The sequence below is a fragment of the Saccoglossus kowalevskii genome, chromosome 18 (genome assembly GCF_978046115.1).
Source record: "Saccoglossus kowalevskii chromosome 18, keSacKowa6.1, whole genome shotgun sequence".
Classification (NCBI taxonomy): domain Eukaryota; kingdom Metazoa; phylum Hemichordata; class Enteropneusta; family Harrimaniidae; genus Saccoglossus; species Saccoglossus kowalevskii.
Genome location: NC_140658.1, coordinates 19,803,842 through 19,826,377, shown reverse-complemented (window position 1 = coordinate 19,826,377; position 22,536 = coordinate 19,803,842). Strand labels below are relative to the sequence as shown.

General features: G+C 38.5%; 1 protein-coding gene across 1 annotated transcript in view; it reads left to right on the top strand.

The window, feature by feature from the left end:
• The window catches only part of LOC100369881 (uncharacterized), a 34,543-nt gene that overhangs the window by 9,629 nt on the left and 2,378 nt on the right, over window positions 1–22,536 (top strand). The window contains exons 2-8 of the mRNA XM_006822587.3: window positions 12,864–13,175; window positions 16,389–16,592; window positions 18,979–19,074; window positions 19,508–19,601; window positions 19,985–20,337; window positions 21,520–21,723; window positions 21,852–21,947. Coding sequence (XP_006822650.2) covers window positions 12,906–13,175; window positions 16,389–16,592; window positions 18,979–19,074; window positions 19,508–19,601; window positions 19,985–20,337; window positions 21,520–21,723; window positions 21,852–21,947 — 1,317 coding nt within the window. The 5' untranslated portion in view covers window positions 12,864–12,905. The remainder of the gene's footprint in view (window positions 1–12,863; window positions 13,176–16,388; window positions 16,593–18,978; window positions 19,075–19,507; window positions 19,602–19,984; window positions 20,338–21,519; window positions 21,724–21,851; window positions 21,948–22,536) is intronic.

Genomic DNA, 22,536 nt, shown 5'->3' with positions numbered 1-22,536 from the left:
TTTAAAGTCAAAATGTCAATCTAATATCAGTGATATATGTAGTTGAGTCTTTTTAGTCTTTGTAACAGTGATACTGGCTTTTTGCTATTAATGGTAATCTCTCAGTTTCCCGTCTACGAACTCGGTCTGTTAAAGCGCGGTAGTCGTCGCGCTGCGCATGTGCGAGATATATGGGTCTCATATAAACAAATATGGTGACTTTGACTGTTGCACAGAACACGTTTCCAAGCTTAAATTAGGTAATTTTCATGTGATTGGAAGGTATCGAAGGAGTCACCGGCGGTAATCAGTGCAAGTCGCGCCCAGGTCAACTCTCATACTTGTGATTTCCATTTGAAGAGCGCATTGGATTGTGGGTAAATTAATGTTTATCAACACAAATGTCGAACATGCGCAGCGCGACGACTACCGCGCTTTAATATTTAATAGAGGTCTGCAAAGCTTAATGTGGTATTTGTCTATGTAAAAATTGTCTATTGTTTTTAATGGTGGTAATTCATCATATCTCATATAATATCGCATATAATATAATTGGCATTGATTCAAATAAGTTATTGCAGTTGCTGTTATTATAGATATTGAATAATAAGCATTCAGCACTTCTGGCTATGTCTGTGGGGCGCTCAATTGTTGTGTGTTGTACCCAAGTAAATGAAACATTTTTATTTCACTGTATAACACATAATAGTTGTTGAAGCTTCTTATCATTCAATATACTATTGTGCTTATCTGTATAGTTATATTTACGATTTTAGTCATTTCTCATGATACCAATTTCTTTTATTACTACTTCATCTTAGACATACTTAGTGGTGTAGGTTATGAAATCTTTTTTCAGTATATCTGCGACGTTTCTTTTCAAGTTTACTTTTGAGAGTGTTAATCTCTCTTTTCTGTTTATTTAACTCCTTTTTCGTCTGTGATTGTTGTATCATGTTTGAGTTGTTGACAGCAAAGAGAATTTTTAATAATACAATTTTCATATATTGATTCCTCTTTTTGACTAATCGTATCTTTTAACAGATTAAGTTCCTGTCTATTCGTCAGGTGACGGTGTAATGTAATTGTTGAATTGCCCTTGTTGAATGTCAGTTGTCTGTTGTTGTTGTTGTTGTTTATCTTTATATGATTATTTCTTGTTTGACTCGACTTCTTTCTACATGAGTCATCTCCAATGCAAACTCCTGTCCTTTGCAAAATGAGGTAGGCTGTTGATTGTATGTGTAGAGTGTGTAACCTTCATTCTAATATCCAGTATTTAGGGGGTAGCTGTTTACAACTGTTTACACTCGATTTTAAAAGCCCGAGGTCGAATGTATTTTAAGTGACAAGTATTTGGTTACATCCCTTGGGAGCCTGGTTATTGAAACGTAAATCTGACCTCGAAAACTTCTGTTTTGATGAAGTTCTATATAAGCCTTCCACCGATACAGCAAACTGCAATAAAATAACTTTCTGTTTTTTAACCTTTTCAAAGTTGTGTCGACAACTGATAGAGGGGATTACAAAAATATCAGTCGAAAATTGCATTTGTATTTGTGAACGTCCCCATTTGTATATGCTTGCATTTACATCAGTATCTATCTATCTAAAAAAACTTATATATCGCCGGTATCCAAAACTAAGTTTTGTTCAAAGGCGCTGAAAGCGAACACTACAAATCTGTAGAGTTATTTCACACCATCAGTAACTATTACTTGCCAGGCAAAGTTGTCGTATCGATATCGAACGTAGCCCGCTATGTCTTTTCATGTGCACCAACAACCCCTTCTGTGTGTTTAAGATGTTTGCGATGAATGGTGACGTCACAACTAAGTGGTTTAGCGGGTTAAACCAACAAGTTAACCGCTGTGAATTGTGAATAAAATACATGCATTTGTTTGCGATTTTTTCCAGTCTACTTAACACCTTAACTGAAGTTTGGAATGCTATTATGTTTACCCGTTCATTTGCCAATCCAAACAGAGCAGGTGGAATTAATTACCTTTTCATCGTATTTCTTCGCTGTGAAAATAAATCGACATACTCTCGCACCTCCAGTCTTCACAACCAATGTCGGGAATATAATTAGCAGTTCGCTTCTTTTCATGTTATTCTATCACGGTGATCACAGTCCGGGAGGATAGATTTATTTTCATCATGTTGATACATGGGTAATTTCTAAGCTCAAAGGATCTTTATGGTACAAACTTAGTACTCGTTGGGGATGGGGTGTAGACGCTATGCACGTTCAAATAACACCTAAACAGCAGGCTACGTACGTTTAAACAGTAGCCTGACTTCAAGCTATGCACGTTTAAATAGAATTCTATAGAGTTTGGTTATTCATATGTAAACAACACCTAGACAGCTAGATATGCACATATAAACAGCCCCCAAACAGCTGGCTATGTACACGTGAACAACACCTAGACAGCTAGATATGCACATTTAAACAGCCCCCAAACAGCTGGCTATGTACATGTAAACAACACCTAGACAGCTAGATATGCACATATAAACAGCCCCAAACAGCTGGCTATGTACATGTGAACAACACCTAGACAGCTAGATATGCACATATAAACAGCCCCCAAACAGCTGGCTATGTACATGTGAACAACACCTAGACAGCTAGATATGCACATATAAACAGCACCTACACAGCTGGCTATGTACATGTGAACAACACCTAGACAGCTAGATATGCACATATAAACAGCCCCCAAACAGCTGGCTATGTACATGTGAACAACACCCAGACAGCTAGATATGCACATATAAACAGCACCTACACAGCTGGCTATGTACATGTGAACAACACCTAGACAGCTAGATATGCACATATAAACAGCCCCCAAACAGCTGGCTATGTACATGTGAACAACACCTAGACAGCTAGATATGCACATATAAACAGCCCCAAACAGCTGGCTATGTACACGTGAACAACACCTAGACAGCTAGATATGCATATATAAACAGCACCTAGACAGCTGGCTATGTACATGTGAACAACACCTAGACAGCTAGATATGCACATATAAACAGCCCCCAAACAGCTGGCTATGTACACGTGAACAACACCTAGACAGCTAGATATGCATATATAAACAGCACTTAGACAGCTGGCTATGTACATGTGAACAACACCTAGACAGCTAGATATGCACATATAAACAGCCCCCAAACAGCTGGCTATGTACATGTGAACAACACCTAGACAGCTAGATATGCACATATAATCAGCCCCCAAACAGCTGGCTATGTACATGTGAACAACACCCAGACAGCTTGATATGCACATATAATCAGCCCCCAAACAGCTGGCTATGTACATGTGAACAACACCTAGACAGCTAGATATACACATATAATCAGCCCCCAAACAGCTGGCTATGTACATGTGAACAACACCCAGACAGCTAGATATACACATATAATCAGCCCCCAAACAGCTGGCTATGTACATGTGAACAACACCCAGACAGCTAGATATACACATATAAACAGCCCCCAAACAGCTGGCTATGTACATGTGAACAACACCTAGACAGCTAGATATACACATATAATCAGCCCCCAAACAGCTGGCTATGTACATGTGAACAACACCCAGACAGCTAGATATACACATATAATCAGCCCCCAAACAGCTGGCTATGTACATGTGAACAACACCCAGACAGCTAGATATACACATATAATCAGCCCCCAAACAGCTGGCTATGTACATGTGAACAACACCCAGACAGCTTGATATGCACATATAAACAGCCCCCAAACAGCTGGCTATGTACATGTGAACAACACCCAGACAGCTAGATATACACATATAATCAGCCCCCAAACAGCTGGCTATGTACATGTGAACAACACCTAGACAGCTAGATATGCACATATAAACAGCCCCCAAACAGCTGGCTATGTACATGTGAACAACACCCAGACAGCTTGATATGCACATATAAACAGCCCCCAAACAGCTGGCTATGTACATGTGAACAACACCCAGACAGCTAAATATGCACATATAAACAGCCCCCAAACAGCTGGCTATGTACATGTGAACAACACCCAGACAGCTTGATATGCACATATAAACAGCCCCCAAACAGCTGGCTATGTACATGTGAACAACACCCAGACAGCTAAATATGCACATATAAACAGCCCCCAAACAGCTGGCTATGTACATGTGAACAACACCTAGACAGCTAGATATGCACATATAAACAGCACCTACACAGCTGGCTATGTACATGTGAACAATACCCAGACAGCTAGATATGCACATATAAACAGCCCCCAAACAGCTGCCTATGTACATGTGAACAACACCTAGACAGCTAGATATGCACATATAAACAGCCCCTAGACAGCTGGCTATGTACATGTGAACAACACCTAGACAGCTAGATATACACATATAATCAGCCCCCAAACAGCTGGCTATGTACATGTGAACAACACCCAGACAGCTTGATATGCACATATAAACAGCCCCCAAACAGCTGGCTTTGTACATGTGAACAACACCCAGACAGCTAAATATGCACATATAAACAGCCCCCAAACAGCTGGCTATGTACATGTGAACAACACCTAGACAGCTAGATATGCACATATAAACAACACCTACACAGCTGGCTATGTACATGTGAACAATACCCAGACAGCTAGATATGCACATATAAACAGCCCCTAGACAGCTGGCTATGTACATGTGAACAACACCCAGACAGCTAGATATGCACATATAAACAGCCCCTAGACAGCTGGCTATGTACATGTGAACAACACCCAGACAGCTAGATATGCACATATAAACAGCACCTACACAGCTGGCTATGTACATGTGAACAACACCCAAACAGCTTGATATGCACATATAAACAGCCCCTAGACAGCTGGCTATGTACATGTAAACAACACCTAGACAGCTAGATATGCACATATAAACAGCCCCCAAACAGCTGGCTATGTACATGTGAACAACACCTAGACAGCTAGATATGCACATATAAACAGCCCCTAGACAGCTGGCTATGTACATGTGAACAACACCTAGACAGCTAGATATGCACATATAAACAGCCCCCAAACAGCTGGCTATGTACATGTGAACAACACCAAGACAGCTAGATATACACATGGAAACAGCACCTACACAGCTGACTATGCACATGACTGCTGAAAAAAAGTTTTCGTTCAAACAAATAATCCCTTTCTTTTATTTGTATGTAATTAGCATACACGTACATTACGTGCTATAATATGCTGTGTTTGCTAAATAGGTACAAATGACTCAGTACTATCGCGACCACAAACGCATTCTCTAGATTTTTATAAATATTTATATATTTCAGTGGCTGTTTAAAACAACCAACGAGTCAGCGAGGGCAGTGCGCAATGACGTCAATTGAAATGTTCCAGTTTGAACTTTATACATATTTATGTCAATGATTAATGCATTAATTATGGCGCAATAAAAGTTTTAGTGTTACTTGAAACTCAACGATAGATTGTGCGCATTATGTATAACTGTCACACTTTAGTGATTATCCGTGACACTAACACATAGTCCATGAAACAGAATCATTCAATTGGTGTCATTGTTTCTGCCCGCTCCGATTGATTGACTTTAAAATCGTATCGGGTAGTATGTGGCTAAATATAGGAAAGGGAGTAAACAGTCAAAAATTTGATGACTACCAGTTGTGGGGTTATTTGATTCGTAGTGATGTGTTACGTTCTCGTAAACCAAACAACACAGTCACTCTCAAGGTAGTAAGTTGTCTTATAATTATCATCAGAATATTTTAAATAGTGATTTTATTTTTTGGCTATTTCTACAAGGCCAGCATAATAATTGCTTGGTTACGCTGCGAAAAATGTGTTAAACATCCTGTGAAAATTAGTTTCCTACAAGACATAGATTCCAATGCATGTGTATTCAATAATGTTGGTGGTACAATCTGATAATTGATATAGGTATGTATGAATACTTGGGGAAAAGATTCAAAAATATCAATTTGTGTCTGAAATTAGTCATTAGGGTAGAAGCATACTCATAAATTAAAAAAAAAAAATTTATTCATTTTGCAATAAATTGTACTCCAAGGCAATAAGGATATTGACCTAATAAAATGCGGGGGTCACCAGCTTTTTTTTCGAGAAACTGATGGTTGTATTTTAGTGGAAAGCCATTTTGACACTATTATAACACTTCTACCACAGGTTCCTATGGCAGAGATATTATGCTATATCTCAAAATATAATCAGGTGACATAGGCTGAAAAAATCATATATTGTCAATGAAGGAGTAATTTTGTTGTTCTGAATTATTTAAAAACTCTGGGTTTTAAAAAGTGTCAAAAAATGCAATTTTTCTTTAACATTGTGTTCTATAGAATTGTTCTAAAAATAGCAATTTTCAAGAAATATTAGGGCACGTTTCTCAAACAGCGTAACTGTGACACACAAAATAATGCTTCATAATTGTACATAACAAACTAATGAACATTGTCATGCGATTTATGACCAATTTTGTCAAAAATTATGACTAAGCTTCTACCTTAAGTTAAATTTCTTTGAAACAAGCACATGTGGTCGATTTTTATTTCTCTAATAAAATACTAGTAGGTTGAATGTCCGTAATCGACCTCCAGAAGGACTGGTAATGTTAACTTTCGATCATCATTTGAATATCATACAGCTGAACGTTTTACACACAGTGTTGCCTGACATGTCCACGTGATAGAAACACTTAAATAACTAACATCCGTGTTCATATTAATAATATTGAAGTTAACATAGAAACAACAGGTCACCTTCAAACATTTTGTATCATGCAAGGTCAAATAGCTCATAAAGGTAAGTTGTAATTCTACTACCCAACATTGTATGTGCTCTGCTTGAATGCATCGATGACTTGACAGAGCATAGATCAACAAAGGAAATGTGAGTCAGGGATAAAGAGCGAAAAGCGGAACTATATATGCCGTTCCTGACACGTACTTGCACATTTTTTTTAGTCGGTATGAACCGTTCTATTTTATCAAGGCAGTAATGAACATCTGAGTGTGCTTTGAAATACGCTCGTGTATATTACATGCAGGAAATCGACAACCTTTTTAAATAGCTTAACTGGACAGCTCAAATATTTCTGAGAATTGGAGATTCCCGGAGGAGAAGGGGTCCATCATTTTAGTTTAGATGTTTCTGGAATTTTTCGCAGGGGAAGGATGAAGAGGACGTTCTGGAATCCATGAAACCAGATAGTTCAGTCCCAGGGGCACCGTGACTCGAATTGAAGCTTACACATTAGCAAAAAATAACCCATTTCAAGTACAAATACATCAAAAGCAAATCAAATTTGCGAGATGATTCCCGAGAATTCTGAATATAAGATGGGATACAAATTCACCAGGAGTTCACACACACAAAATAAGACATGGAGATTGAAACATTTTTTTCTAGTTTTGGGAAAATACTCTTATTTTGTCGTTTTCAATAACTTTCAACACCGTACTGCGTAGAAGTGACGATTAAAAGCCATCCATAGTACGCGTTTTCGTGTTGCAGCATGCGTACTAAGTTCCAAATAAAATGCCCTCCCTATGCGTCCAGTTGTTGGTGCAATATCCGAAGTGGACCGCGGCGACTTGCCATCGCTGTCGTAATATAATCCTGTGAATTCTTACATGCTTGACATTGTGATTTTCAAGTTGATTAATACATCCAGTGAGTGAGTGAGTGACCTTTAGAGTATACAAAAGAATACTCTAGAGATAATTTATGAACAGCCAAAGAAAAAAATGCATTACTTTTAACCTTGGGGCTCCATGTTTTAATGGATACTGAGTGCGAACTCGTCAGCCTTCCGACACTTTCGTGCACACCTTACGGCCTAGTGTCTAGTCATACGAAAAAATGTTGGGTGATTGGACACAGCGAGCAAGGGGGTATAGGGCGGCGCTTCTCGGCTTTTTAGCTCCGCTGTCGACTTTGTCGAGCGGAGCTTATCATATGAGTGATTGTCCGTCGTCGTCCGTCGTCCGTCGTCCGTCGTCCCGCGTCCGGCGTCTGTCGTCCGTCGTCCGTGTCAATGTTTTACTTTTTCGACTTCTTCTTGAAAACTACAAGCCTGAATGCTTTGATACTTGGTGTATATGTACCTTGGGTAGACCTCTCTTAGATTTGTTCATTTCATGATGATATCTTCAATTCTTTAATTTTGGTGAATATTTTTGTCATTTTTGGTAAAAAGTGATATTTTTGACTTCTTGTTGAAAACCGCAAGTCCAATTGCTTTGATATTACATATATAGGTACTACATGTGGACCTCTCTCAGATTTGTTCATTTCATAATGATATCTTCAATTCTCTAATTTTGGTGAATATTTTTGTCATTTTTGGTAAAAAGTGATATTTTCAACTTCTTGTTGAAAACCGCAAGTCCAATTGCTTTGATATTACATATATAGGTACTACATGTGGACCTCTCTCAGATTTGTTCATTTCATAATGATATCTTCAATTCTCTAATTTTGGTGAATATTTTTGTCATTTTTGGTAAAAAGTGATATTTTCAACTTCTTGTTAAAAACCGCAAGTCCAATTGCTTTGATATTACATATATAGGTACTACATGTGGACCTCTCTCAGATTTGTTCATTTTGTAATGATATTTTTAATTCTCTAATTTTGGTGAATATTTTTGTCATTTTTGGTAAAAAGTGATATTTTCGACTTCTTATTAAAAACGACAAGTCCAATTGCTTTGATATTACATATATAGGTACTACATGTGGACCACTCTCAAATTTGTTCATTTCATGATGATATCTTCAATTCTCTAATTTTGATGAATATTTTTGTCATTTTTGGTAAAAAGTGATATTTTCTTCTTGTTAAAAACCACAATCATTTATGGTGAAAAATGATATTTTTGAATTCTTGTTAAAAACAGCAAGTCCCATTGCATTGATACTATGCATATTGTTCATTTTCTAATGATATCTTCTGTTCTTTAATTGAAATGTGCATTGCTAACAGCGGAGCTATCTCAGCCGACAGGCTGCTTGTTACACCTTGCTAAGGCAAATTATATTAAATAAGTGTCTGAGTAAACCAAGCATCGTAATATTACCAAGGCGCTGATTTCAAGGTTTTTGTACCTCAAACGTCACGGTGTTCGTGCCGTGTTTTGTTCTATATGGGACCCATGCGACGTGTACGACGCGTGTATATATTTTTCTATCATTTCTTTGTGAATTGTTGATGAATTTAATTAGATAATTTAACATTGGCAAATTGAATAAATAATAAAGCGGATTTATTTTGTGAAAGGATTCACGACGGTCGTGTATCATCATTTAGGGGGGAATTTCCTTGAATGTTGCAATTCGGGCACATCTTACTGAAACGATTTGACGGTAAAAAATATAACATTGACACTCATGCAGAAGTACAGTGCACATTCTAAAAGGCATGACTGGGCTGCGTGATAAGACGGCTCTATCTAGGTGAATTTTATGTGCACCCGACCCTTGCTTCATCTGTTTTCAGCCATCCGTTGTCAGATTATCCCCTTCGTTTATGCCCGTAGGGCTAGTAATTGTATGCCTTTGAGTGGATTTATAAATATAATGAACAACGCTGCTGTGGGTAGAAACATTTGACCCCTCAAGACGCTGAAGGTCTTTCCCACACTGTTTGTTTATCTAATGATAGTAATTTTGGTTTCAGTAATTAATATGTGATTTTCCAACAAATGTCATTTGCAATTTACTGGTGTATAACAGTAATATTGTTGAAGCGGGGATCTGGTATTCTGTTTGAATTTTCTATTCTCGAGCACGCGGACTGACTTCACACTTTTCAACTTCGCCGTGGTAGTCTAAGAAGCGTTCACGCGCTGAGAAAAGCGCGGTGAACCCCGAGAGTGGATCACAAGCGGCCAATTTACTCTCATTGTTGAAGGGTGGTGGTCGTCCCGAAGTACTTGTTCGAATTTCATGTAAACAAGTCATTGTTAATGACACAGTCCCCGTCCAATGGATTTGTAAAAAAATATGATTTAGTGCGAGAGAATTTGACATTGGGCAGTCATATTGAATCAAATTACAAAAATAATGTTCATGTTGATGTATCTATTGGTATACTGTCTTTGTACAAAATTTAAAGAGAAACTTTCATTGCATTCAAGAGAAAGTAGCATGGGTACCATGAAAAACAAAATGGCCGCAAGTCGGTCATATTTGTTCGAATCACGAAAAAAAATGACGTGCACCTACAACCCAATATGTATGATCATCATACCAACTTTGATACAAATCGGCCCAGTCATCTCCGAGAAACTGCTGTGGACACGTTTAGGTATCAGAAATAGCAAATTTTACATCCAAAATGGCCGATCATAAAGTAACTTGACGCGCATATGTAAGACATTATGTATTGTCTTCATGTAAAGTTTGAATGACATCCGTCAATGGGTGTCCGAGATATAGCTCCCGACGTACGTACGTACGGATGGACGGACGGACGGAACAAACCCAAATTAATAGTCCCCGTTTTCGGACTTCGTTCGAACGGGGACTAACAAACATTGTATTTTACACGCGTTGTATACGTCGCTATGAGTCCCATATTGAGTAAGGATGCAAAGCGACGACCACCGCCTTTTAAAGCGCGGCAGTCGTCGCGCTGCGCATGTGCGATATTTGTATTGATAAACATTGATTTTCCCACAATCCAATGCGCTCTTCTAATGGAAATCACGAGTATGAGGTTTTACCTGGTCGCGACTTGCACAAATCACCGTCGGTGACTCATTCGATACCTTCCAATCACCTAAAAAATACCTAATTAAAGCTTCGTAACGTCTCTGTTTGTACTCGTTGATCTGCGCAACAGTCAAAGTCACCTTCTTTGTTTATATGAGACCCACATATCTCACCCATGCGTGTACGTTCAAATTTTAGCATGTGAACCAAACATTTGTCAACATAATTGAGCGCGATTTCACTGACAATACCGTCACTAACATTTTGTTGTTTAGTTGAGTGTTTTATACATAAAACGAGATATGAAATTCAATATATAATGTATGTGTATGAGTGTTCATATTACCATGGATATCATGCCACAGGTAGTTGTGGAATTAATATCATTCCATAATTCAGTTAAATAAAACATATTCCTGGAATATTATTAATTACGTCACTGCCAAATCATAACACAGAAAGTGAAACGAAAGTCAATATAATCTATCTGTAGACTGATATACGATATAGCGCCCAGTAGTTAAGCAATATACGTAGAAATGTTTGTTTTGCCACAAAAATATAATGGTCTCTACTGTCACTCATTTTCCTCACATCGAAAAAATAATCTTCCGCAAATCCAACATCTAAATGCACAAATGAAAAAAACAAAATGAATATATATGAAGTACAATACTTTCTTCATCTTTCTCTCAAAGTATTACCTGTACCTATGATATTTATAGTTTTGATATGCTTTTTAGACGAGTTTGTCTCTAAAGGTCTGCGCTTCGCCTGTCAGACATGGGTTGTTTATGTCTGTACAATGTAAAGGCGACAAAAAGGCGATTATTCTATTCGATCGTCAGAATTTAGGGTACCAATATAATCTATTAAAACGCAAGAATTTGTGGACTGTAAAAAATACCATCTTGAATTTCAAGGTATAATGTTCCAGCTTACTGCCTCCACGTATTATCGATCAGCGTAGATCGAATACAATTACACAGTTGTAACATTAATTACACGAATAGAACCATAGATAATTTAGTATCCTCGGGGCGGAGCTACGTCCCACGTAGCTAAGACACGCACCACTGTACCATGTATTTATATGGGTTCTGTGCGAGCTGCTGTGGAACGCCGGTCGTTTAGCCGGTGAAAAAGGCTAATATCGAGGAAACAGCACAAACTCAACTTCGAAGTAATCCTGAGCATCAGAATGTTTATATGTTGCACATATAGGGGCTAATCTTGTTACACTGTTCAGTAGATTGTCAACAAGTATACCAAAGTACAATTTTCTGGGCGTTTTCGGTCTTTGTTCACCGTGATGGTTGCCAGGCGGTGAAAATGCCCGGATGCCCGCCCGGGAATATACTATATGTCTATGATAGAATTACAGCACGGGTTGGTGGAGAGAGGAATGACCGGACGGTTACAAAACTGTGCGATCGGTCGATGGAAAAATGCCGAAAGTCTGTGTTTTGTGGCAAGGTGCTAGTTCTTGAGTTTGTTGTTTATGTTAATGTAGTAGGCGTGGAGTTTGCAGTCAAACCACAGTCACTCATCACCTGTGGTCAAACCTAAGACAACTAGTGAGGTAAAAAAAAACAGGGCTTAGCCTACCCTAGATTTTGCCCAAGCAGCGTCTCAGCATTTTAGTTTTTGCTTTGTATTTCATCTGGTAATACTAAAATATAATAAAATATTTCCTCTGTCTAACAGTTATGTTAAATTTTGTTTTGATTAGAAAGTGGCAGGACAATGGTGAGCGTTCTGCCTGCTGCCAAGCTTCAAATGATAATAACATCACATATTTAAATAATGTTTTATCATTAATATAATTATTTAATTCATACCAACATGAACAATGTACGCTAATTACCAAGGAAACAATTGGTGAAGGCCATTGTTATTTTGATAATATGATATGTTGTTCCTGGGGCTAACTTCACACATAGTTCAGGCCTCTACATCAAACAGAGAGGGCGTGTATTTTAAAGTTCGCATGAGTGACATAAATCAGGCAATAGATAGACTCAAGGTTTAAATATGGTAATCACGTGTCATATTTGCGTATAATCTTGTATTCACCCTTCTCCGCATTACAGCCCCGGCACACAACCACACCCGAGCGCCGCCGCGGTGGAAACATGGTTCGTTCAGTGGTAACGTTTGCTGCACTGTTTTTACTGTCAATGTGTAATCTGTGCCGAGGAGGTAATGGTGACGAGTCGCCTTTCCTCGATATGACGCACGTGTTCAAGGAGGGGGAGACGATCGGATTGCCAACAGCAAACCAGTATACGCTCTCGCCGGAATTTGCTGGGTTTACCGAGGGTGGATACTATTACGAAGCAAATAACTATTGTGTTGATGAACATAGTGGGACTCATATCGATGCCCCGGGGCATTTAGTAGAGGTAAGTTGGTGTAAAAATTATTCAGGTTAAATTATATACGTCAGTTCATATTACGAAAATAGTGTGGTCAGCCCCTAGATGATCGAGACGTGAGGCAATCTGAAGTTTCCAATCGCCTGAAAATCACAATTGGCGTGTCCAAGCTATTGTTCAGGACTCTCTATCTGTCAGCTCCCTAGCTTATTATAATGTACTGGTCCTACACTCCAGCGATAAGTGGCACAGTCAGTTAATGACATTTCAAACTATAAACATTGTAAAGTTTACCTGACCCATTACACTCATGTCAAGTCAAGTCATATAACGTTGTTTTTTATAGTGGGTCTCGAACCCCCTATATATAGTACGCTCATGGAATAAATCGCAGTGTCCGAACCGGAAATAATTTTAACTCACTTTTTTTTTTAAATATCACGAATAATTATCCCGGGCTGGTTTACTTCGGGTAAATAATGTACACCCTTTTTTTAAATAGTAATTCTGATTACATATTATAACTGCGTGAACATCAATTTCCGGGACGCTCTTTTGTATGTACTAGAAGCCTTTGTGCAATAAATGAACCATGGCATCGCCTGTAATACATCATCAAGCGGATGTCGGACGCAATGGGCATTTACGTAACGTATATCACCCGGTTAAATCAGTATCACTATCATATCATGTGAGGAGACTACCGTGTATATATGTTGTAATTACAATCACAAATTCAAATAGCAGATCACTCAATATTTCGACGCGTGACGGGAGACGCCACAGAGAATGAACGACTGGGAATGATTAAATTAATCTTCCCTCAAGTGTTATAGCTATATTCATTTGTCATTTGCCACGCAAGACTGGTGACACAAATGTAAACACATTAATTAACACATTCCTCAGTGATTAACCATTATAAGGGAAACTAATTACCAACAAAATATTTCAATGTTGTCACCTTCCATAATATAAATACGCCATTCCTATAAATCGCGCCCTCTAGTGACAGGGCACATCTATGACGTCAAAATGGCGTTTAATGTGACAGCAATGTCGTTCAAATTGACCACTATATTTTGGCTATCTGGAAATAGTAAAATCTTTCGAAGACAAAATTTTCATTCATCAAAACGATATAGACGTTTTTAACGGCTTTGGTGTCACCCATTTACGGCATTAGAGGGTGAGATTTATCGAAATGCCCTTACCGCAGCCTGGCTATTCTCCAGAATAACAACTTATACTTTAAACAATCTTTGACTTTTTGACTGATTCATTGCCTGTTGCGTTGACCACGTGATGATGGTCCAATGTCTATTGGCGTACATTGACCCTGGAACACTGTACGATGACTTACATTAACAAGAAAAAAAATTCACGTGAATCTCGTTTTATAGATTTTCTGTGTTCGGCACGCCATGTCGAAACAATGGTAGTGCCCTCTTCCACGCGGTCTGAAATATCTCGATGACATCCTGCGAAATGTACACTATGTACACCGTCCTGTGTTCTTTGTTTGGGTTCCATAACACGCTCTTCACCCTGTAAACTGGTCAAACCGAAAAAGAAGCTATCCATGCGCTAAACAATTACAATTTACATCAGGTCTGTCGCGTATAGTAAGCACACTATAGTGTCGGCATTCACTGATAGGTATTTCGTTATGTCTGGCAGCCAGGACTGTATTGTATTGCATTGTGGGGTGCAATATACGCAAATTGAACGTCTCAATATATTTATTTATTTATTTATTTATTTATTTATTTATTTTTGTGTTTTTGTTTGTTTGTTTGTTTGTTTGTTTGTTTGTTTATTTAATTATTTATAATGCTGTCCAATCAAGTTGTTGCTTACTTGCTCAGTTAGTTTTTTTTTTTGCTAGTAACTCAAATTTCAGTGAACAGTAATTAAACATCGAGTTATATTTTGAGCGTGGTTTTCAATATGGGCGTGGTTATTTCTGTAAATTCATGTTATTGTGCCTCGAACAATTTAGCAACTCTACAAAATACCGGAATTGAGAAAAAACGTTAAAAGAGTAAAGACTGAGATAAAAGAATGATTATTCACATATTATTAACATTGCCCTCATACGTGACAACTTAGATAATTGAAAACAACATGATTGTAACATGTACTTCCTTCAAATAGCTTGTCGCGTATTTCTACGTATTACAGAGGCACACAGTTTTCGTGGGGTGAGATCTGCTCACCATCCCTTGCGCCCCATAGGCGCAATAGGTCGCGCATTTTTTCGGGGGTCGACCACCACCACCCGGGTGCCATCGCAACTGTATTAGGACGAATTTGCGTTCGACGCGCTTCATCTCTGGCTCATGAAAGGTTCCTTAATTACAACACCGTACACCTTTATAAACATAATCGGCCATAGTGTCGGGAGCTAGTTGATGGAATACGTAAAACAGGATGCAATTGTGGCGCAAAAAATACGATTTTTGTTTAATTGAATGATTTGTAACCTAGTTTCAGCAAAATGACAAACAAACAGACAAGAATAAGTGACGATGTAGTTTGGACTAATTATAATACTATTTCATTTCTGAAATGTCACCACAGATTCAGAAAGTGATTACTTAAAGCGCGGTGGTCGTCGCGCAGCGCGTGTTCGAATTTCATGTAAATAAACAATGTATTTTACACGCGTTGTATACGTCACTATGAGTCCCATATCGAACAGGACGCGGCGCGACGACTGCCGCGCTTTAATCCTCGGGCGCGGACATCCGGGCATCTTCACCGCCTGGCAACCCGCGGCGGTGAAAACAAAGGCCCAAAACTCGCAGAAAACGGTACTTTGCGATGATTGTTGAGACTCCTCTGAACAGTATAACAAGATTAGCCCTATGTGTGTAACATATATAAATTTGGTTGTTCGGGATTACTTCAAAGTTGAATTGGTGTTGTTTTCTCGAATTTTCACCGGCTCGACCGGCGTTCCACAGCAGCGCGCACAGAGCCCATAGAAATGCATGTACAGTGGTGCGCGTCGTAGCAACGTGGAACGCCTTGTGACGTAGCACCGCCCCCGAGGATACATTGCTGCACCTTAAACGTCCGTCGTTAGAGGGCGCGAATTGCAGAAAAGGTTATCAGTTTGAATCAATGCGAATTTTTAATACAAACTTACTTATTTGTTTACGAACACTTCTATGGAAAACTTAGCAGGCTGTGCATTGATGGGAAGTAATTGTCGCTTTAATAATAATATTGCAGGGAATGTCATATGTGGATGAAATCCCGCTTGACATGCTGATTGGCCCAGCTGTCAAGATTGACATCAAAGATAAAGCAGACGTGGATCCAGACGCGCAGTTAATGGTGGATGATTTGTTGTCGTGGGAAGAGGCTAACGGAGAAATACCCGATGACGTCATCCTGATGGTTTATACAGGGTGGGGGAGTCGGTGGCCAGACAAGGTAAGACCACACATGTCGACATAAATCAGCTTCAGTTTATGCAGCTGAAACGCATGCTACTTGATATGATTGAATGCACCTAATGCAGGTTTCTGATGCGTGTGGTGTTACGTCCCACTACGTCAGAATGTAGGCTCGTTCGGTGACGTTGCCATGGCGTATACTGTCACTGGCTCGTTCATACACGCACACTGCTACAGACGACTTTTCGGGATTTCGCAGCGTTTCAAATCATACCTTCACCTGTCATGCAGTGGTGTGAAAAATATTTAGACGATTTTAGTTATTACCGCACGACTGTCCGCACGACTGAACGCAGATTGTATGACGTAATTGGACAAAAATAACACGTGGTACAGAAACCCGCGTGTCCTTTATTTCAGAAGCTGGATAATGTACGCTCCGTCTACGGCATACCACTGCACATTCATATATACACAGTGCAGTGTCTTCTAAATTTTGTTGAAAGTATTTTTTTTATTTATGAAGCCAACTGAACCATGCACTAAATTGAGTACGCCGTTCACAAATTATCCGTGTCAGAACCTGATTTAATATATAAAAACAAACCTTCAGACGAGATCAGATCGCCGATCAGAAAATCCATGTGTCTTAATTACCACCTAAGATGCTGAAAAACAGGACCACGAATGAATCTGCAACAATTTTCGTCAATTCCTACAACCGACCCAGATATTTTGTGAATAATGTAACTGATAATTGTTTTCTACCTAAGACGCATTACGTCCAAGGCTTCAATACAATTCATATGCAAAAATACAACTTCAACATTTCCCAGAAATTACAGCTGTAATAGTGATGTCTGTTTTTACCTTGTCCGTACCATCAAAGATGGAAGAGAAAGGTATATTAAGGGGAAATGTTCTGTCCGGCGTTGTCGTTGTTGTTGTCGTCGTCGTCGTCGTCGTCGTCGTTGTTGTTGTTGTCGTCGTCGTCATTATTAATTGTTATTCTGTGAACAATAACTTTACTAATTCTATTCCAAACTTCATCAAACTTGGTCACCTTATTCATCAGCATAAAGTCTTCCGTGAGTATGAACGACAGATGTCCTGTATGAAAATAGCATGCAAAATTTGAGAAAATCTGATAAAATATTTTGACTGTTTCTACTTGATCACTGGTGATACACATTCAAAGGTCATTGATCTCAGTGGAAATATGCATTGTTGTATGTGTTCAATGAAGCAAATCATTTATCTTGTAATAATATCCTTGGTAATGTATCTCCCAAATCCCATAAGAATACTAGACTGGGTTTCAAAACCAACTCATGGAGAGAGTTTTTGCACAGTCTGATACACATTTGCAAACCTACCAATAAAATCTTTACAGAAAACAAGATGTCAGAAAATCAATATAAGAACTCCTATGAATTGGGTGCTAAACTTTGATCAAGATCTGAAGCTAATAGAAAATCTTTAGTCCAAAGTTATCAAATCAAAAACAATACATAAGAAATACATAAAAAGCAAAATGTTGCATCCAAAATATGTATTCTGTATTTGACAAACAGTTCATTCGACAAATGAAAATTCACAGGAATTTGTTTCAGCTATTGGAGCAGAATGATAGAGCTTTTATAATACTAATTTAAAAACGCACTTCAAAAACAAAGATTGCAGTGTCTGAAGATGTAGATTCTGGACAACAACTAACTATTTAAGTAGATTTGCATACAAAGCAGTGCTTGCAACATGATAGCTATTCATAGAGGGCGTTTTTTTTTTACTTTTCACTCAGTGGATCATTAATTTTTGACTTGGACAAAAGCTAGCTAAGATTTTCTGTTTGCTTGCATGTTTTATGAATCTATTCACGTCTAAATGCAGCTCTTTTTTCTGAGATAAGGAATTTGTTTTTATACTAAAATATCTGAATTACTTTGAATAAATATGGAAATTATGTAAACAAATTATAATTAAACAAATTACGCACTAATGTTTTTGTAAGATATTTACATATATCAAGGACATTCAGTAGACTGCTTTCCAACTGTTGTTTCAACCCCAAAACTTGTTTGTATTCAAAATTAATTATGACAATGCATACTGTAAAACATGTCTTTTTCGCGAGAATGTCTTTTTCGCGAATTTAGCGAGAGAACTGACTCGCTAATTCAAGATGTCGCTAATGACTTTATTATCAATTCAAAATGGCCGCCAAACAAAGAAATCAACAATGACAAGAGAGATTCGCTAAATCAACATTTCGCTATTGCGTCATTTTACCACAATTCGCTAAAATTGCATGCCGCTTTTTCAACATGTTTTACAGTATTCACATTGAAACAAACTATGGTAAAGGGAATGATATTATATAACAAAGGGCAAGGTCACTAGAGTTTAACTATGTTTATCACTAGGAGCGTTATCTTGGTACAGCTACCAATGACATGACGATGCTGCATTTCCCTGGAGTACATCCTAATGCATCGCAATGGCTGGTAGACAACAGAAAGGTATGTGTGTACTTTTTGTAGCATGGGAAGGAGGAAGAGAAAGAGGAGGAGGAAAAGGAGGAGGAGGAGGAGGAAGAGGAGGAAAGGGGAGGAGGAGGAGGAGGAGGAGGAGGAGGAAGAAGATGAGGGGTGAGCGCGGTGAAGGTGGCTACTTTGTGAATATATTATCATGGACGCCATTTAAGTTGCACACAATTTAACTTTATACAAACGAACTGCTGGGTATTATGAGGGTGGATGTGTGCCGCATATCAACTGGGTGCTTAGTGGTACGAAATTCCAATTGAGGTGATGGAGAATGTAAAAAAGGGTTCTTTTTTTTTTTTTTGAAAATTAAAAATGATTTCGTTATGTTGGGCTATGAGTTCAATATCCTGTCGCAATGACAACCACAACTCCCTGTTTATTGTTCATGGCTATTATTGTTTCACAGATTAAGATGCTTGGTATAGACACGGCATCTTTGGATTATGGACCAGCCGTCTTATACGAGAGCCACACAATACTGTTTAAAAGTAACATTCCAGGTGAGAACTCAATCGATCGAATTGTATTTCGAAAACGAGGTATTCTGATAGTGATCGAAATTGATTATAATTGCCTATAAATCGCGCCTTCTGGCGAGATGGGTTCTGTAAAAGAACCAAGAAAGCGTCGACGTTGTTTTGATCAGTGATCGTCCGCTAAAAAGACTAATGTTTTGTTTTTCAAAATATATTCTAATTACACTCATCAGCGTCATTTTGACGTCATATACGAAAACGCTTCGTCAAAAGAGGGTACTACTTATATGAACCGTGTAGTCACGTGATAGGACAAACTAACAACACATACCTGTATGTGTATTCATGTCTGCAATATACTCGATTACTGATACTAATCAAACAATGTTATTTTTCTCATCCAACAGTTTTAAAAAATGTCGCGGAACTCGACAAATTGCCGACATTAGGCTCAACTGTGTTTGCACTTCCGATGAAATTATTTAATGGCACTGGTGCGCCGACGCGTATATTTGCTACTGGGTGGAGCGATGACGTCAAGGAACCATGCCAAATTGCGGCAAAATCGGAAGAGTCTCCGTTTTTGGACATGAGCTACTCTTTCATTGAGGGTGAAACTATCTACTGGCCAACTGCTGATCCGTATGTACGGGAAGCGGGGTCGAGTGTTAATCGTGACGGATATTACTTCGAAACGAATAGTTTCTGCGCAGCAGAGCACGGCGGTACTCACTTTGACGCCCCCGGTCATTTTGCTGAGGTAAGCTCATAAACAGTACCATTCGTTTATAGTCATATACATGTTGTTTCAATGCAAAGCGCCCTAGGACTCTTACCAGAAACCGTGACCAGTCTACGCAATGAGGTGCTTTATTTTAGTTACTTCTCAAAGAGGTACAAAGAGAGCAAGGCCGCGGCCGTAGGAAGCAAAAATTACTTGGTCCGGCCATCCATCGAGAGCCGTAGGCCCGAGGCGTATGATGACCACGTCTGCTAGGGGGACGTGCAGAAGTGGTCCGTCCATAGCCGGTATGGCCTGTACGGTTTCTACGGCCTTGGAGAGCCATGCTGAGTATTTTTCGAATTGCGATATTTCTTACGGTATTTGAGGCTCCGATAAACCCTAAAATTATGATCACCAAAATAATACATTTTTTTTTTCATTTTTGTCAATCTAAAATATACCAATTTTCATATAAATTATCCCTCTATGTAATCTGATAAAAATAAGATTCCAGTTTTGCTTTTTTAAATTTCTTATATGTAGAATATAATTTAATTCATATTTTTTCATATATTTTATTTAATTTGAATTCCTTTGAATAAATCACATTAAAAAAATAAAATATATAGAAAAAATATGAATTAAAATGAGACTACACATTAATTTTAAGAAACCGTTAACTAGGATCTTATATGAAGCAGATTTCCCTCTGCTGTGCCTTTCCGATTAACCCACGCCATGTTCTATTATACTGTGGAATACTTTATTTTAGCTGGAATTAATTTTCGCTGAAAAGGCATTTTGGGTGTTTTGTATGGAATTTATTTTCACTGATTTTTGACGAGTTGAATGTGAAATATAGGGAAAAATGTATATTCGCTGGATTTTATTTTCACGGAATCATCCTTTCAGCGAAAATAGCGAAAATAAAGTATTCTACAGTATGCTACTACTCCAAATCCCTTCTTAATCCCAAATGTGTGAATACGTTGAAAATACATTGTTGTATATTCTGAGTACGGTAGTTCACGCCTACAATCTCGCGAGATCATATTGGCCGAAAAGGTGATTGGAACTACATTGTACTTATATAAAATGTGGAAAAATCATATACTAGTACTAGTATAGTAGTAGTAAATCACGTTGTGAATCTCTCGCTATGACCTAAATTGTGCCCAATACAGATATAAAGACATTTGTGTATATGTATACTCTTAGAACAAACAACGCGTTCACCAAGTACCACTAGATTCCCTGATTGGGCCAGCCATTAAGGTGGACATTAGCAGTAAAGCTGCTAATGACCCGGATGCGGAAGTGACAGTAGATGATATAACTCAATGGGAAGAGGAGAACGGCCCTATACCTGATGGCGCCATTTTGTTAATGTATTCCGGCTGGGGGCAACGCTGGCCAGACAAAGTAAGTATTCGAATCAGTTGCCATGTCAACTAATTTCATTATATATTGTAAATCTCTGGCATAGGATAAATGGCTCCAGATTGTATATCACATTTGAATTTTAACAATGCAATTGTTCTTTTTTGTAGTTGACTTACCTTGGTACCGAAGGAAAGAATACTTCAATTCTCCACTTCCCGGGATTCAGTCCTGATACGGCAAGATGGCTTATAGCTAATAAAAAGGTGAGAAATAACATACTACATGTACTTGTAGTTTTCAGCACGTTTCGTTCATAAACTGGCGTCATTCGAAACATCGTCCGAATCGCGCGGTTTGTTGGTTCCGACTCATTGCCGACTCCACCAAACCGTGCGGGTTCAAAATCCCGGAAATAGTCACGCGTAGCACGGTAACTTCAAAATTCTTCTAGTAACCGTGCGTGTAGATTGTGTTTAAGTTGTTTGCCAGTTGTCCACATTTTTCATGCCAACGTTGCAGGCTGTTTGTAACATACTTCGTCAGCAAGGTGACAGATATTTATGTCGACCATGTTTTAACAAAGTAATAAAACTGTCAACTCTGAAAGAAAATCTCAGAAACACTACCTGACTGATCATTCAAGAACTGTTGCACAATATTCGTGATTTGCCACTCCCTGTCCTTGTTGCAACAAACTCATCCTTTTTCACAGCTAGTAACGACCCAATTGCATGGTTTTGGTGATCGGTGAGGCTTTTTATCTTGAAAAACTGCGTGATCTGTTCTGTTTGGGTCGCCATTTAAAAAAAAAACGCCTTGGATTTGATTCTAAGATGCTGAAAACACGTCCAC